This window comes from Numida meleagris, chromosome 1 (genome assembly GCF_002078875.1).
Source record: "Numida meleagris isolate 19003 breed g44 Domestic line chromosome 1, NumMel1.0, whole genome shotgun sequence".
NCBI classification, from domain to species: Eukaryota; Metazoa; Chordata; class Aves; order Galliformes; family Numididae; genus Numida; species Numida meleagris.
Window position 1 is genome coordinate 40,409,541 of NC_034409.1, and position 19,145 is coordinate 40,428,685.

The window sequence follows — 19,145 nt, forward strand, 5'->3', positions numbered from 1 at the left end:
CACTGAAGACATGTAGTAAAGAAGTAGGAGTTTGATAGAGTTTCATAGAGAGAGGGTGGTGTAGAGGTAGCAAGAGTTCTCAGTATTGGGAAAAAAAGGCATATGTGGAGTTAATCTGTTCTAAAAATGCTATGGTAATTATGATACCATCCTTTGGCATATCTTCCTCACCAGCCACAGTGAAAGAGGGAGAGAAAGGAAAGGAAGAATTTGACCCTGCATTCCTTTTAGTTGAGCTCAGGAACTACTTTGTCTGACTGAAAGCTACTGAGAGAAGAGGCAAGACTATAGCTCTAAATCTTCTCTTATTTCAGTGAGTTCAAGGTGAGGCCCACAATGTTCACAAAGATTAATTGTGTACTAATAATTTTTCCTTTTTTAAGAATATTTCAGGTTCAAGCAATGAGGCAAACCTCGATGGATTAGAACCATTCAACACTTATTTTATCAGTGTCTCTGCATTTACCAAACTTGGGAATGGCAATCAGTTCAGTAATGCTGTCCAGTTTACAACAATGGAATCAGGTTAGACATGGCTTTTTGTAAGCTACCATTTTGTTTATGTAGATTTTCCTCGTGTCATTGAACAGGAGTCTTCCTCTTCTATCCAGAGAAAGTGCAACACACTATCTCATTATCTTCTGCTTCTGTAACACCAATTCACATTTCTATTGTACTGCATAGACAGGGTTTGAAGTCTGATGTCGGAAGTGTTGAATTAGAAATGTCCTCATTGAAGTGAGAAGCTTATATGGCTACTATAAATCTTTTAATACCATCACAGATAAAGGGAGGAAAATTAGATAGATATCAGACTTTGCAGATCAAAGCAATAATTCAGATCCTTGTGAAAATAACTGAATTTTTAACAGTATCAAAACTAACTGGACAAAAGATTGGCAAATGAACTGGAAATTCTATTAAGAAAATGTAATTTTTTAACATTTTTGATCATTTATTTTAGCAAAGGAAACCAGTTTTAAATTAAATATCATAATTTGTTAGCTCTTGTTCTTCCTGACATCTGGGGAGTTCTATGCAATATAACTGATTAAATTCATTAATTATCTATAGTTTTGACATGTGCCTTCTAGACATATTGAAGTTGCATGTTGTTTCAAAACAAAAAATTATATAATGTGGAAGTGAACATTCAACATTTGCTGAAGAGAAACCTGGAGCTCTGTGAATTTGTGAAGCTGACTTTTGGCCAAAATTGCAGCTCTTTGTTAGGTCAGAGCAATCCCCAGGCTGTTCTCCTCTACAAGGGATGTCCAGGGCACTAGCATGGATAGAAGTCCGTGTCTGAACTTCCAGGTTCCCTTACATGGAGAGCAGAAAGAGTAGAGGAAGTAACAAAAGATTCCATACACTGACTGAAGTTTTTCAAGATTATGCTTCCAGTGAAATATTCTTTCCAGAGCTGATATGACAGCAGTTCTGGAAAAAATTATGTGGTTTATTGTATCCAGTAGTTAGAACACCAAGAGAAATCTGGACCATCCATAAACTGGATCAGGTTGGATGTTGGATCCCTGCAGCTGGAGGCTGTCCTGCCAAAAATCCAGTCACCCTTCAGTTGACTCATTCTGTCATCAACAGTTCATTCTTGTAGTACTTTCTTCAGAAATGCTGGAGATACATTGCCAAAGGGGTGTAGTCTAGCCATTTTTCTAAAAAAGATTTATGCTCAAGTAGTTGTAGGATTGTTTTCTTTCCCTCCAGCTCAGGTTCTGGGCAGTTCTTTGTTCAGTTCTTCATTGAGTTCATCTAAGGGTGCATTCTCTAGTCTTTATTAAACGTGTCAGTAAATCTTTCTTCTTCAGATGTTGCTTTTTTTTTTTTAAAAGTGTTCTTTAGCCTCTGACAAGAAAATTAATCTTTTTAAAGAGATTCATCTACCTTTATGCAGTGATAGTTAACATGCTCCCCTCTATTTCTGGTTCCTCAGCAACAGTCCCTTGACTGTTACATGGATTCCTGGACATGTTTCAGCAGAGGAAGTAGGCTTATTATGTATTCACTTTCTTTTAGCTTGTATAGCCAGAAATTTAGCCTTTTCTGAGACACTTTCATTCTTTGTTTTATTTAATCAGTTGTTCACATCTAAGTGTTCTATTTTCAGCATGAGTATAGTATGTGCTACTTTTATTCAATTTTTATGAACATTTACAAATTTCTCCTGCTGGGACTTAGCAGGAGAAGGAACAATAGAGGAACAATGAGGCAACAGCATTGATAAGACAGCTCTGAAACCTGCCCATGACTTCTGTGCAAGTCATGGCTAAGCTGAAAGGAGAGATATGATACAGTGCCTAAAAAAAACAAAGCTGAGAGATAAATAAAAATTTTCTGCTGTTGATACTATTGTAGAGTATATGAGTTTTACACTACTGTGTACGTTCTACTACACTTTGATTACTAAAGCAGGGAAATATGAGAAGTGAAGATAAAACTGGAGCACACAACTAGGAAAGAGCCAGATAGGTGCCCTCTTCTATGTCAGGTACTAGCAGAGATTTTTTTGTTGCTCTCTCAACCTGTTTTTGTTATGGTATCTATTTATCTGTCACGGGAATATTTCACCTTCTCTCTGAATGTTATGTCTCTGCTTCTCCAACTATATTTCTCTGTGATTATGGTTTTAATTGTGTGCGAATGTTAATCTTTGGTGCATGTGTATCTTTGAAGTACCAGATGTTGTCCAGAATGTGCATTGTATTGCAACAAGTTGGGAATCGATCCTGGTGCAGTGGGACCCCCCTGCTTCATCCAATGGTGTGATTACTCATTACGTCATAACAGTTGAAGGAAGTTCTACAAATTTTTCATCTTCTGTTACACTGCATACTTTCCAAAATCTACTTTCAAATATTTCTCACCAGTTTAAAATAAAAGCTGCAACATCTGCTGGTGATGGTGAAGAACAGATATGCGATGCCAGTACACTCCCAGAAAAAGGTAACTAATTACTGAAGTTAATTATTTTCTTTAATTTAAATGATGACTATGAAACAAGCAGGCTTGAATTACTTGCTTCACTACAGGCAGCTGAATCCTTGTCCTTTTAAAATTTGCTTCTACTAGTGGATAAGAAAAAAACGGGGCTTCTTTCTCTTGTTTTAGAATAGGTCCCTTCCTTTCTAGCTTTTTGGTGATTTGTAAGTTTTACCTAGGTAATGCATCCTCTTGTTTGCTCAGGACCGTTTTGTCCATCAACAGGATTCAAAATCTGCTTTTGATAGAAGCATTTTTTTAATATTAGTGATAAGCATGCTCATATCTTACAGCATTGGCTGGAAAAACGCAATGATCTTAACTACTGTGTTCAGCGTGGATGCATGCAAGCATTCACCTAAAGTACCCTTTCTTTTAAATCAGAGCTGATGAAAAGCCAGACCTGACTCAGAGCTGACTCAGAGCTCCAGTAAGACTGAAATTGAGAATGGGTGTCCAGACTGGGAAGCTGATGCCTGATTAAAATTGGACTTGTCCAAATCCAGAAACTTTTGAAGACAGATTTATAAGAGGCATGTTACCCTCTGGTACAGAGGAGAACATGAAGCTTTCTGGGTTGCCTGCTTCCTTGAAGGTGGAGAAGTGTTGCTGGTAACCTTGAAGAAGCCTGCCACTTGGAAAAGTTAGTGGTTGGGATTTTTGAAGAATTTGGTGTTGGCTACTAGTTTTTGAGGAAATCTTGGAGAATCTGTACATGTAGTAGCCTTTGGCTTGAAAGACAGGCTACTAGCCTGTTGTCTATGTTTTTACAGAGTACTAGTAGGAGAAAAAAAATAAGACTATTTTCTAACAACACATGGTTTACGTATCTTATCACTAAGTTTGCCTGAGTGAAGGGTTGTACTACAATATTCTTTTTAATTTTTTTTGCTACATACACTGATTAGACTCTTTCTTGCTGTTTTAGCATTTGTCTTGCAGGTTGTTGCTTAGTCATATTTGCAGCAAACTAGATATTATTAGGACATTTCCTTAACTGTGTGTTTGTATGAATTGTTTTCTGGTGACTGGCTACTAGGAATTGGAGATTCACGGTTGGGAATGGAAACAGTTTTATAGCTGTTGTCAGCTTCTTATTTATGGTGGTCTAAGATTAGTCACAGAACATGTAGCCAGCACTGAGTCACTGACAATGCATTTATTTCTGACATAAAGTGAAACTGAATTTGGCTCCGTGTCTTACTGCATAATGTTTGACCTTTACATTTCTACCTAGTTCATTTGCCTCTTTTTTTTTTTTTATTTAGGTAAACTTGCTCATATCTGGGTAAAATAAAACATGAATCATGAAAATTAGATTTATGAGGAGATTAGTAGATTTTTTTGTCTAATATTGCTCCATTGTCATGGTAAACCACTTTTGCCAGGCTACAGTGTGTTACAAAAACTATCGACTTTGTAGTGGTAATATTACTTTGTGTTTAAATACATTATGCAGTATATGAAAGATAATATAGCAAGTACACATGCATAAGTGATTTGGGATTTTATGACTAAATAGCTGTCCTTGGATTATTTTCAAGAAAATGCACACATTAAAATGAAATTTTATTAGGGTTGAATGAGTTTTTAGAAGGGAAAAAGAGCCATAAATTGGTAGAATAGTTCTCAGAAAGGCGTACTAAAACTATGCAGCTTCAGTTAGCTCAGAAGTCTGGGGATAGTCTAAGAGTCATTCGGTTAAGAATAAAAATAAAAGAATTAAAAAGCCATTTGGGGCATTTGCTGTTCTCTGAAAATCTATTTATTGTAGTATTAAGACATGCAGTGTAATTTTTCTCTCCTTGCTACTAGTCCTATTTAATATTATAAATGAACGTAAAGCCTTGTAACAAGTTGAGGGCCATGTTGTACTATGGTGACAGTACTTACTATTTGTTTTCTACTAAACACAGATTTGTAACTTCAATTTAACTTAAATATTGCTAAGAATTTGTCAAAGAAATATTTTCTAGTTTAACCTTTTCTTAATTTTTCTGGCCTATACTAACTTGCAGCTATGTACAGAAGTATGCTTTATGGATGAAAAAAAGGAGTGCCTGAAAGGATTAATAATAGAAAAGTTTCTTAGGTCTTCTAGTGTAGAGCTGGCAAATTATCATCATATGTTATTCCTTGGACATAATACAACATTGTTCTCTGAACAAGTGAAGCTTTAAAAAGGATTCTGGTTTTGTATCTCCAAAATGAAGTTGCCCACTGGAAAATATGGTCAGTTTCATCCAGGCCTTTGAGGCACCCAGAATGGAATTAAAACCTTCTACATCTCCAAGAAAATGGTCCCTGTCCTCCACTATATGTCTTTTTGTAGCACACGGCATCTCATGACAGTCCTGTAAGTTGGGGTAATATGAATTTCTTCATTACCTTTTAATGAGAACTACAGATGACCATAATGAACTGCAAGAATCCTTTAAATGGAAGAATATCATGACCAAGAATCTTTCAGGTTTTTTTTTTCCAAGACTACTCTCAGTGCTTTTTTTCCTGCAGACTTCTATTTTCTTAATGTAGTGTAGATCTTTTTTTAGATTTTCTAATTAGTTGGTATGTCTAAATATAAGTTGGTGGCTTTGATGTTGATGGTAAATCTTCACTAGACTAATGCAGTGATCAGGTGGTGGCTGCCCATTAAATTGCATTGATGTTATTTTTGTAAGCAGGTAGATAAAAATAGAGGAATCATATAGTGTAGGATGATTTTTTTTTTTTTAATAAGGAGCAGGTCAACTCTGAACATAAAAGAAATAGTGGTAAGAGATACGTACAAAGCTGGCACTATTTTTACTGACATTTACTGGTCAAATATATTGCTTACTGAAAAATAGATAGTGCTCCAGTTTGCCAGTAAGTTGAGCATTCTTGACTGAATTTAAGACTAAAGCATACTGACAGTTGTCACTATGTTTCTAAGCTTTATTTAAGGTGTGCATTTCTCCTTGGATACATAGGATTTGATATTTCAGTCCTTAGATCCTACAGTTAGGTACCAAATTTCCTGATGTCAGAGACCTAAACTAAAGATGTTTTTTTTAAGACGTTCTCAGCTGTGCAATTTCCTTTAGAGCATGTCTGATAGTATCAGTCCCAAGTCATGGGAAAAACGGTCTATGTTTTTTTTTTTCACTTTTCTGTTAGTGAAATCATTTGGGACCTATTTATGATGTTCTTGTTCATACCAAGCAAGACCTTATATCACAGTGAGTCCCACTGAAGTTAGCAGTCCATACTAGAGTAGTATTTAGTATCACCAGGGATATCAGCTTAACCCAGGAAACTCCTTTGGGTAACAAAACTTTGAAAAATTAATGGAGATAATCAATACAGAATATTTATTTACTTTGCCTATACCTCAGTTTTCTGAAGATCATTTTGTTGCGTGCCCACTGCTATCTGTTCTACTTTGTTCTTCACTTTCTTCCTCTTGATGTTCTTAATACCACCCAACAGACTTCTAGACTGCCGCTGTTCTTTTAATCCAAACTCCAGCTACAAGCAGCTGTTCTGTAGGCAGACTTTTTTTTTATTAACTTCGTTAGGAACTATGCCATATCAGATTACTGGCTTCTGTTCCCCGGCCTCTGCAGCTGTAGTCGTTCCTTTCCACAGAAGTCTTTACAGAAAGCTGTAACTTCTCTCTTTTCTCAGTAGATCTTTTTATGAACGTGTCCTTTGCTGCCCTTAAGGTAATCTTTGGATTGCAAATAAGATTTTTCCTACCAAATATTTCTGTTGCTTTAAACCAGTTCCACGGACACATTTCAGCTTGATCTGAGTCTTTGTACAGTCAGGTGCCTTTTCTACAAGGAATTTCCTTTCATTTGGTTTCTTAAATAAAATGCTAATCTCAGAGCAGTCCGCCAGCTTTGGAAGGGCTGATTAGCATTGCAGCCAGACGAGCATAGGGAACTGGGGCCAAGATCTGTGAAAAGTCACTTCTATTTAGGTGCTTAACTTCCTGTCAACTTCAGTAGGAGTTCAGGCATGTAAATAGGTTTTAGGAGCTTAAGATCGCATGTGGATCTGGCTTCAGGCACTTTTCCGTGGAGTTTGGCCATCATGGGAACAATGGTGGATGAACCTGAAAATACCTCATTACTTCTCCAGTCCAGAAACTGAATTACCAGCATTTCACAGCTAGCCACTCTGCCAGCATCCCACCTGGCTTTCAGAAGCTGAATTAAAAGAGATTAAATTGAAACTATAGAGTACATTGCACCAAAGTTTACAGAGTTTGAAAACCTTACTCCCAAAGCTAGATGAATTATAGCAAATGCAATATAGTTGAATAGGGAAAGACTGCAGGGTATAGAGCGATGAACTTAAGGGGTACTGCCCATGATTTGTGGAAAATTTAAATATGTGATTAGCAGTAGAATTCCAATATCAGGACTCAGTCCAAGACAATTAGTGTCCTAGATCGCCCCAAGCACACCCTTTTTCAAGTTTTTTCTTCAAATACATCCTTCTAGAATTTAGGAAGAATAATAAAGTGCCTTTTAAGCTTGTATTAAAGCAGGAGTGTAAAAGAGCAGATAGATCAGTCTTTGTTATAGTTCCAGTTTAGTCTAAAAGAATAATTCACAAAGATGCAATTTTTGGCTTTAGTTGCTTTTAGTGTGAACAGTGATCACTTCATCATAGTTGAGTCATGTTTGGAAAATTTAAACAAGCTGCATGATTACTCTAGGAAGCATGGAATGGTTTGTTCAAATCAGTACCATCTGTGGAGAGAAAAAGTTGGGGGAATTTTAGTCATTCTTGAGGAATGGAAATCTGATTCTCCATGCTGGAGTAATTGTAATCCTCTTTGTATCTGTAACCCAATAGTGTAGTTGTCTTGAAATTGTGTCATTGAACAGTCATCAAGTGCAGGAGTGCCACTGGGTGTCACTGCTTCTTGCTGCAGCCCTTGGAACACCTGTGCAATGGACTCTGGGGTCAGATCATGGTTTTTCATTCTAATGACAGACTATGTTTATAATTGATTTTTCTATAGAAGAAATAACATAAGATGAACTAGATTTTAAACTGAGTAATGTTTAATTCTCTGATTCTATTTTAAAGATCCAGCTAGGCACTGGCACAAAAATCATTCTTATGCCTTCTGCCGAGTGGCCATTTTTTTGTAGGTTAGAAACATTTTATATGCATAGGTCTTAGAAAACTGGGAAAAAAAAAAACAGTGATATAAAATAGAAATAAATGCTTTTTGTATGAAAGAAGTCTTTGTCAAATGTCTGTTGCCTTTATACATGCAATCATAACTACCAAAATGGTAGTTTTTATGTACTGTTACTCACTGGGATTATCAGACTATCTTCAGCCTTGTAAGAGTAATTTTTATGGGCTCCCTCTGCAGTTAGGGGGAAAAAGGACCCTTATCAAGGTGACAGAAACAGTTTCTCTGCCCTTCCTTCTTCCACTTCCTCTTTGGGAGTTTGTCTCAGTACCAGGAGAGCTCGAAGAGACCGGCTGTATTCAGCTGTAGGTGGTGTGTGTCAGAGTCCACAAATCACAGACACTGATATTTTTCCGTAAACAATTTGTAGTTTTCTCAAAGTGTCAGGCATCTTTTCTGTCTTTCGTACAGAATTGTGAACTCTCATGTTGAAACTAGGGGACTAGGACACTCTTCTTGAATAGGAAAGTCTTCTGTGTGGCTAGAACATGAGCAACACTCTGCCAGCCTCTTCAACCCGCCTAGTTTTAAATGCACAAGACTGCAGTTGTCCCACCCGTAGCTCTACCAGCTGTGTATTTGGAATGGGTATATATTTCCACCTTCCTTTTGGCACCCAGCAATCAACTGGTTACCATCTGCATTAACTTGTTTCTATATTTTTCCATTATTATATGCAGACAGACACTTGTGGTTCTGCTTTTCTGTCAGGAACCTTGATTATGGTAAGATCTATGGATAAAAGATGCTTTTAAAGGCCTGCTTTCCATCAAAATGTATTGAATCATTTTTCCTATGCTCAGGCAGAAGGCTTTAAGCTTTATGCGAGATGTTTTATTGGTATTTAATCCAATCTATTGTTTAAATGGAAGTATAGTACAATAATCAGTTTTCAGCTGTTGGACATTTGTGATGGCAGGCTAAGAGTCATTAGGGTCAGTTGTTTCAATCTCTGTGTTGCCTAATTTAAAATTTTTATTCCAAGCCATCCAATGCTGGGTGTTCCTATCGCAGCAGATGCTCTTGGTCACATGCCTAGGATAGTGAGGTCATATTCCTTATCAAAAAAGAGTAATCCTCCTCTTGTTGAGGAGGAGGATGAAATTTCCTTAAATTACCTTAATTTTGATCTGATCTGATGTCTTTGGAATTGCTGACTCTTAACTTTTAAATTCCTGAAATGTATAGCATTGAGTCTTAAAAAGATGTTGTTTTAATTCCAGTACAGGATGAGACTTGGTGATAATTTTTCCTTCACTCAAATGATTTTATCCATTTTATCTCAAGTTCTGTCATCATCAAATATGAGTCTGTAAGATTAATATTCTTTGCAGAACATTAACAGATAGCAGTAGCCTATATTCTAATAGAGATCAAGATTTTTAACGGATACAGAATTTTCCTAATAATCATTGAATGTTTCTCTGCCTTTCTTTTCCAGTAACTAATGGATAAAATATTCCCTTACCTATATTTTCCTAATAATGAAAATCGTTTTTTTTTTCCCCAAAGTGAACAATTTGAATATTACCTCTCTAAAATGATGAAGCAAGACAGTTTCGATCTGATTTGCTTTAATTTACTGTTTTCTGTACTTTGCTTCTCTTCGTTGTAGTAATAGTGCAAAACAACACTGATTTTGATGTTTTGCAGTATAATGATGAAAGTTAGCTCTGTCAAATACTTTTTTTTTTTACAGTTAGCTTTTGGTCTGTGTTTGCTTAGTGAGCATCAGGCTGGGAGTATGTGGGGCTACTGTATACTGTGGCAGAGGAAGTCCCTGTGACTTCTATGTCTGACCTCTGTCCCACAGGCTCTGTCTTCTTTGGGTTCATTTGAAGGGATTCAAATTTCTCAACCTTTTTATTGTTAGTACTTGTTTTGTTATGAATCAACATCTCTTTCTTGTTAAATATTCAGATTTAGTGGAGAGGCTTCAGCTTGTTCTGTTACGATGATGTTTTAGACAGAAATTTTTGCAGGTGAATGCTGAGATCAGACATTCCCAAAAGGCTGCAAAGAAGTATTGAAGGTTTCCTCTTTCTTCTGCAGTAACATTGGCCTGGGATCCTTTTATTCTTTATGTAAGCCTTTGGGCTTCTTCAATTTCAGTTTGGGATATATCATGTGTTTTCTTTTACCAGTGATACTTCTTCCCTCAAAGAGTCCAAAGCACTCTTTAAAGCTAAGTGCACAAAATGATTTCTGAGCTGATTTCTCTGCACAATTTTTTTGCCACAGAGTATTAGTATTATCTTACAGAGGGTCTTAGAGATAATATTAGCTTACTGTATGACTATTTGATATAGCACAAAACCATATGTTGCATCCAGTCTACAAGAGCTGAGAGTACAGTGTTGGCTTAATATAGATATGGATAAATGTGTGTGTATATGCGTGTGTATTTGCGTGTGTATGCACGTTGATATAAATCTGTGTATACATATGCATATATACATATTTAAATAACACAGTAGCAAACTTCATGGAAAGTTTCTTTTTCTGTCTTGTATGGCCATATTATTCATGTGCTACTATTTTCAGGTGTGGTTTTTTTAATTCGTTGTTTGCTGAACAGCTTGTAAAACAGCTGCGTTATGCAAAGATACAGAAACATGCTGCGTGTATTGATACCATTCAGAAGGTGAGACATGAGAGAGGGAGACAAGTATTTCTAAGTGAGAGGTGAGGAATCTCAGTCAGCAACAGCAGCAAGAGATGCTATGGATAGGCCAAAAATAACTGCTTGATACTCTCTCCCTGAGTTGAGACATAGCCCCAAATGTAGCAACAGCAATGTCACACCTCTCAAAGCTTGCCTTGCATGCTGCACCTAAAAGTATTTTTCTTTATTTCAAAAGCTATAGTAAATGTATGCCACCTATATACGTTTGGTGTAATTTACACCAATGCATTTATTCCTAATTAACCCTACGAAATTGACTCCTGTAGTTCAGACATGCTTAATAAAATATTTTGTAAACACTGGATAAAAGGGTTATAGCTGCAATCACTTTTCATTCTCTTACAAGAGCTTTCATTTGTAGTTCCTAGTGCTCCCAGGGATATTGTTTTTTCCAATGTGCAATCAACAAGTGTGACTTTGAATTGGAGATCACCGAAGTCTATCCTTGGCTACTTTCAAAACTACAAAATTACCATACAGCTACAGTCTGTCCACTGCACTGAGTGGGAAACTAAGGAGTGTATTGAAGATGAGATTCATCAATATTTATATGAAAATGCAGTCAATGACCAGATAGAAGAGACGGTGTATGGACTAAAAAAATACAGATGGTACAGATTTGCGGTTGCTGCCAGTACAAATGCCGGATATGGCAGTTCTTCTCCTTGGATTTCTACACAAACACTTCCTGGCTGTAAGTAAGGATGTTTGTTATATGTCATATTGCTGTAACAAAGGGTTGGTCACCTAAATAAGTAAGAACATGTAGTAGAAGTTATCTCTTCATAGGCCTATAGTGCTGGTGAATACAATAAGGATTTACTGCAATTCTTCAAGTTAGAAATATCATGATATAAATCGTTTGGTAGGTTTGCATACTTTACTTCAGATTTTGATGTCGTTTGGTTGTTCTACTATCCTATTTGCTCAAGAGAAATTTCATTCCTCAGCTCAACTCTGTATCTAGAATTGGTACATTTGAGTTTTATCTACTTTGGGTTGATATGTTGTGTTCAATTCATCTTCACGTGTGGGGTGTGTCAATGAAAAATAGTCCTTTTTTTATTCTTTGACTAAAAGCCTGTTCATTAATGTGAACACTTTCCTAAAATTCTGCTGTGCATTCCTGCCAGTAGAATATAAGCAATATTTTCAAAGGAATTATGATTTCTTTTCAATACCATTATCTACCTTAAGAAGTTGCAGAGCAGAGTAGCCATGTGTTGTCTACAAGGTTGTCATGACATATGCTAGGACTGCCATACCTCAGCTGAAGATTTCAGTTAACTGTCACAGATACGATGTCTGAGGAAAGAGGAATGAAACATAAATTATTTAGGTAGTTGATAAGGGGACATATAACCTTTCCTACCAGTCTGCAGCCGGCCTAGGTCAGAGCATGTTTGAGATCTGGCCTTTGGTCTGTGTGGAGCAGAAGAGAACCACCATAAGTGGCCTGTCTAAATCACAGCTCTTTCACTCCATTCCTCTTCCACAGTAATCTTAATAGACCAAGGACCTAAGTAGCTGTGTAACAACGATTATTCAGTGGTCCACATACTTACTTTGTTCCAATCATGTTTTTACAATTATGTGATTTGAATTTAGGAGGCTTTTGTATTTGTTCTTTATAGTATCTGTACACGCTCTATGCAGTAATACATCCTTCTGTCCATGAATACATCACAGTCTTTCTGCCAGGAAAGGAAATGTCATCTTCATTTGCAGATGAGAAACTACAATAGAAAAATTCTAAGCCCCCAAGTGAAGAGATTTAGGCACCGTGATAGTGAACTTCACAACAACTCATTTTTTCATGTAAAGCACAGAAGCTGTTCTTTGGACTGTAAAGTACTGGAATCAGCTACAGAGTCATTCTCACGTGCACTTTCTTTGTCCAGACCTTGTGCAGATGCTATGCCTGTAAATTAATGCAATATTTAAAAGGAAAGTAAAATAAAATAAAATGATATGACCCCAGACAGAGCACAAAATAGCTAACAGAAGCTGTGCAGCTTGCAAGCCAGCAACCAGAAGCTCTGGGAGATTTCGTACTATTAGATACATCTCAGCTGCTGAGATATGCAAATACCTGGATAAAATGTTGCTGAGTTTAAGAAAATTAGATATTTAAACTGAAGAGGGAGGCAGATAACCAAAACACATATAATCACATCAAGTATTGTCTTTAAGATTTCCTCTCCAGACCGTGTCAGTTTGGTTTAAGAGAGAACTAGTTTCCGACCTGTCCTACTGAGGAGACAGAAGTTAAAGCAGAAAAGCTTCACTGGACTGCACGAACACTTCCCATGCCCTGTGTCTGTGGTGGGGGAACAGCGCGGCAACAAATTTCCTGTGATCTAAGATGACATGTAGAGAGATCAGCTGCCTATAAAACACGCTACTCCAGAATCAAAGAGCATGGGCAGTATTCCAGATATCGTGGCTGGGTGCTGGCCTTTATCCTGGGGGTAATGGCAATCAGCTGAAGAGGAAAATGAGAAACAGGACATGTCACAGCTGGGTGGCCAGCTGGCAGCTTCAGGAGCACCGAGAACCTCCCTGAGTAGTGTTTGGGCCTTGGCAAAGGCAAGTCTCCAGCTACCTGACCTGATACATCCCACAGACCAGTCTGTAAAAATATTGTTAAATACAGACTATTGTTAATGGTTCCTCTTTTGCAAAGTTTACTTCCTGTAGTGGAGAAGAGAAATTTGGGGGCACTCTGAGAGGTCCTGCAGAGTGCATCCACTGAACAGGTGCAGTTTCCCCTCCTCTCTCCCATGTGGACTGGGCCAAGCACCCTCTGGATTAGCCTGCTGGTACCCAGCCAATATACATGGTCTGCTAGGGCTTAAGGGTGCTTAGCTGCTATGTAAAATAGCCTGAGTACTTAGCCCATAAAATAATGAGAGTTGTGTTTGCAGGTTTGAGGGCAGAAGTTAGCCACTGTTTCTGATTTTTTAGAAATGCCTCTGCAAGACATTGTCTGCCAAAAAATATTGCCTTAGTTGTGGAAGTAATGCTCAAAGTATTTTACTTCAGAAATAACTGAGTACTCCAAAGTTTTTGTTTCTCTCAAGCCTGTGTTTATTATGCTCATATTCAGGAAGTTACAGCATTTAAGCAAAAAATTGTTAACTTGGTTTCAAGAGCAAAAAGAGATGAAACCTCATCAACAACAACAAAAGATACATAACAGAAGCTCAAGATAATCTTTACATTTTCAAATGCTGCATATTACACTTGTAGTACAGCAGCAAAAGCTAATAATTCTGAATATCCAGTGACTAAGATGAGGATCTCTGTTTATTTCAGTTGAAGCTAACCTTAAGGCCAAAGGAATTTTTACGATTCAACTCAGTTGCTTGGATATGTTCTGTCCTGAAATAAGCTACAGTTTTACTGTGTGGAAAATGTTACAGGTTATGCAGTAAGGTCCAGTTCTCTGAACCAGATAAACTATTCAACCTTCTGTCTTGGAGATTATTCTCAGAGTCTCATAAAGCATATAAAGTCTACTGTCTCATGAAGTATTTCGATAGCACTGTTATAGCTTAGCTGATTGATTACCCAAGAGCCAAATCTACTTTGCAAGATGAAATATTTTCAACATAGATTTATGTAGTTACCAGTACAGAAGATCACAGTGCTGTGTCACAGTAAGGGAAAGGGCAACAAATGTTTTCCACAGTTCAGGAAATTTTGTTCCCTCACACCTGCACTTAGCCTGAGCTTCACCTTTGCATTTATAATGAGAATAAGACTGGCTAATTTCATTCTTTCTAAGGGAAAAATCACTCCAAAGGGTCAGCATTAGCTGGAAAATTGAAGGGCAGTGAAATCATTGAGCTGATTTTCGATCTCATAGATGGTGGAATGCTTTTTGGTAAACTGCCAGGTCTCCTAATGCCAGGACATACTGAGATACAAAGGAAAATTCCAGATGTTAGAATGCCCCATGAAGGATAGGACAGAGATGCATGGAGAAGAAAGTTATGCTTCTCTTTTCAGCACCTTCTTTCCCAATCCCTGTTGATATTCAGTTGCTTGGTATACTTACAGAAATTTTTCCGTATGGTGAGAAGGTTTTGTTGTATATGTCTTTTGTTGTATACGGGTAGATTTTGCCTCAGAGAACTTGGTTTTCTATGTTCCTTTCCTTCTCTCTGAACTAAATATTGGAGAGTAAGTATGGCCTAGTATAAGCTATAAACGTTTAAATATAGGTAACATAGGTAATTATAAAATGAAGTAACTGAATGTCACACTTAAATTTTGGAGGGAAAAAGAAAAAAGATTGGGCTTAGCCAAACTGGCAAGCATGAATTTCTGTTAGGAGACTTGACGATTCCTTCTTATTTTTGAGGATTATCCTAAATGATGGGCTATCCAGACTTATCTTCAAGCTAACACACTTAACTGTTGCCTTAGCATCAGGACACAGATGGATGGGAAAGATGACCCTGACCTCCATAAGACTCACATTCCTCTGCAAGGATAGAAGCATGATAATCAGGAAATGATGGTTATTAGTTACAGAAAATGCATTATTGTGAAAACCAGGAGAAAAGTGCTTATGAGAGGAAGTGATTGGATTATAGGGGAATGAGAGAATAAGACTAGGTCATTTCTACTGAGTAAATTGCTGTGATTTATAAGAGAAAGGGTATAGTGATATCATGGCCTCGTATTGACTAGATTAATTTCACAAACAAACCTAAATCAGAGCATGGCAGTTACCCACTGAAGTCAACAGTTTTTAAAAAGACTTTTTTTATAAGACATGAGAAATTTTAGACATCTTTAATTTTCTAGTTCCCTTTCTACTTTCAGAAAACATTCCTAAATTTTGGTATACTTCAGTTCTGTCTGATATTGGACTTCTCATGATGAAAGTAAACCGGGTATTAAAATGTTGATGTATTTTGAATAAGTATCTTAAATACAATATATTCAATTAGAATTTTCTTAGATCTAAAAATGTATCAGAACATGCATTCAGGAATAAAATAACTGCAGATTGGATCATTTGTAGATAAGGTTAGGCGTAAGATTATCTCTACAATCATTTTCTAGTGTAAATTTACTTCTGAAAAAAAAAAAGACTAAATACTTCATTGATGTTGTAAAAGAGTAATGGAAAATTGTCTTTGGAAGCTTGTTTGGTTTGGAAGGAAACAAAGGCTTGGGAGGCTATATATGCCATTTTATAATATTTTTGAGAAATTTCAGTTGGAGTTAAGGTAGGACCACTGCCATAGTAACTGAAAGTCGCTGTTTGAGCATGAAAAATAAGCTTGCTCTAATTTGAATTTGTAGGGGAAAATACTTGCCCTTCTCTTTCACCACCCCTCACGTGCTTTCATAGTTCATTCAGTTAGTCTTCATTCAGTTGTTCCACCCTATTCAGTATTTTTGAGGACTGCTTCCAGTGGCTGAATTTGATCCTCCCTACAAAGTATATTGTATTCCTGCTAATCACAGCACACCAGTCTACACCCTGTATCCAATATCATAAACTCTTCACAGCACCTTCTCAGCTCCCATTTTTTCCTATTTTATTCTGCTTCCACAGTGCAAAATGTACACCTTCATGGTGCAAAATCTCTTCTCATGAGGCATGGCACCTAATTTCAATAGTTACATTCCTCCTTCCATGCTATTTTTCATTTTCCTAATATATTTTCTACCTAACAAGCTAAGTAGCCTTGTATACACTCCAGCTTTCCTCATAAAGTTATCTGACAGGAAATTCACTGATATTTGTTAATCATAGTCACAAGTTTTTGTAGATTAAAAAAAAGGCACTATGAAGTCAAGGAATTATGTATGAATGTGTTGAGGCTTCTGTAACCGGGTATTCACTGAGTTGTGTCACAGTTGTCTTTTTTTGTTGTAGTAGAGGAAAAAAAAAAAAGGCACCACTGAGCAAAGTTCTGCCATAATCTACAAATCTGTTGTCACTTCTATTCTAAAATTTAGCTTCCCCAAATTTACCACAGACATTAAGAAAAAGTAATACTACTTACTGACACTTGCTCTGTTCTTAAATGATTTCATGAATTTCTTATTTACAAACAATAAATAACTAGGTTAATTCACATACTATCTTGAAAAAAGGAAAATATAAGAAACTCTATTTCTTAATGTGATTGTTCTTACCTGCTTACAATTCCTATTACTTTTCAATCTGTGTTTTCTAGAGATTCTTCATATGTTAAGAGTAAATGAAAATGAAATCTAGAAAACTTCTGCTTTTCTGTAAAACATTATTTGTACTGGTACTGTCCAACATTTTTGGAATCTTTTGCAGAAGACTTGGTGTTTTTGTAATTTCTCATTCTTTGTGTAGTTAGTTTGACATCAGCTCTCATATATTAGGCATGCCTATTTGTGTAAAGAGCTATATATATATTTTGCTTGTTTCCTTCAAAACACATGTAATTAACCTGTAATAAAATAAATTAATAAATAAATGATGGCTATAATTTCTAGTAATGAAGAAATTAGACACATTTAATACTCTGTAAATGCAGTGGTACTTGCAACAAAAGCTGTGTTTCTAAATCCCAGTGTATGCTTTATCAAATGAGAATGAAAAATGTTATAATCATTTAAGTGATGTATAATAGCAAATGTGTGAAAAATTTATTTTCAAATTGGAGAATAATCTGTTAAAATTAATGGGCTATTTGTTGTGCACTTCTTTAACTTCTTTAACACCTACATATTCTTTTCCATAGCTCCAGATGGTCCTCCAGAAAATGTGACAGTGTTAGCTACATCTCCTCACAGTATCAATATCAGCTGGAGTGAACCTGTTGTCATTACTGGCCCAACGTGCTATCTCATAGACATTACCTCAGTAAGATAACTTTTATTTTCGATAGTAATACGGATGTTTGGTGATGTAAGAACTCACAGTAGAAGCTTTTTATAGAAGTTAAAGGACACACAAATTGGAATGAAAAATGGTATGACTGAAATGTTCATTTTCACCCGAATTCCACATACGATTTAATTGCACATTCATATATTTCTTAATGGGAAATAGGTTATTGGGTTAATTGGTATGAAAGAATGTGTGCTAATAAGAGGTCTTGCAGAAAAAAAGGTTTAGCAATAAATGTATACAGCAAAACGGTAGCTGAGCTTTGCAGAGGTGTACCTTCTTCAAATAATAATGATGCTGTTTACCACTAAAAATGATAATGGCTTTTTTCTCTCTAAAGTAAAAAGTCTTTGTCCTAATTTTACAGAAGAGTGGAGAGCCTAGCAACAGGATGTGACTTGTACAAAGTTACTCAGTGCATCAGAGGGCAAATTTTAAAGCCAAACTAGATTTTAAACTCATCAGATTAGCTATATTTTGGTAGCACAGTAATAACACTTCTTTCACCTTGATCTTTATAAGCAAAAAAAAATCTGACATAAAAGAAAAGCTCTGGTGGCCTTTCTCTTTTCATCCTGTACTACTCTTAAAACAACCATTAATAAACCTCAAGTCATTTCCTGCCCTGTGGCAAGATATGGAACTTTATAAGTATGTGCATATGAGAAGTTTTAAGTGGGATATAGGTTCCCTGATAGTTCAGAAATTATAGAGATAAGGCTATCAGTGTAAATGGAAGCAGTTCACTAGACTTCACCCAGGAAAACTTGCTGTTTGCAAGTTCAAAAATTCTGCATAAGCCTACTAGACAGCAGGAAAAAATTCAAAGAGTATTTCAGACTATTTGAAGGCTATGAATAGAAAGTTATTTCAATTTTCTGGGATAAGAGTAACATTATCTATATATTTTCAGTTTTTCTAGATGAGTCGTAAGGATTGTGGATATGCTAAAATATTAATGATGAGATTTTTGTGCAATTAAAACTTCTAAAAAGATCGGTACAAAATACTGAATATTTTTATACTCCTAAGTAAAGTTTCACTATAGAGTAATGTGTACTCTAAATTCATTCTGCATTATTTACAGTGCAGTCTATTCAATTCTGAGCACACTTACCTCAGCAGTAGGAGGAAGGACAGGCAATAACAAGGGAATAACTAACTGACAGGGAAGGAACAGTGCCTTGGCCTGCTGGGTACGTCACAAGAAACTACGTTACGATCTGTATTCCTCTTTTACTATAGTTAGAGAAGTTTTTTTCCTTGTGAAAATTTCCTGACACTTTTTGACTGAGTATAATTATAGTGGATCAATAGAAAGACTTCTTGTGATGGTTTTAATAAAACCTTCAAATTCAATTTTG

General features: G+C 36.4%; 1 protein-coding gene across 9 annotated transcripts in view; it reads left to right on the forward strand.

Annotated features, from left to right (window-relative positions):
- The window catches only part of PTPRQ (protein tyrosine phosphatase, receptor type Q), a 123,553-nt gene that overhangs the window by 65,668 nt on the left and 38,740 nt on the right, over positions 1-19,145 (forward strand). For 8 of the 9 annotated variants that reach the window (XR_002434671.1, XM_021385258.1, XM_021385254.1 and 5 more), the window contains 4 exons: positions 384-525; positions 2,692-2,961; positions 11,248-11,580; positions 17,633-17,754. Coding sequence is in view for 8 of the 9 variants with exons in the window: in XM_021385258.1 (XP_021240933.1) it covers positions 384-525; positions 2,692-2,961; positions 11,248-11,580; positions 17,633-17,754 (867 nt within the window). In the remaining variant the exon portion in view is untranslated. The remainder of the gene's footprint in view (positions 1-383; positions 526-2,691; positions 2,962-11,247; positions 11,581-17,632; positions 17,755-19,145) is intronic. The other variant, XM_021385259.1, reaches the window with a different exon arrangement.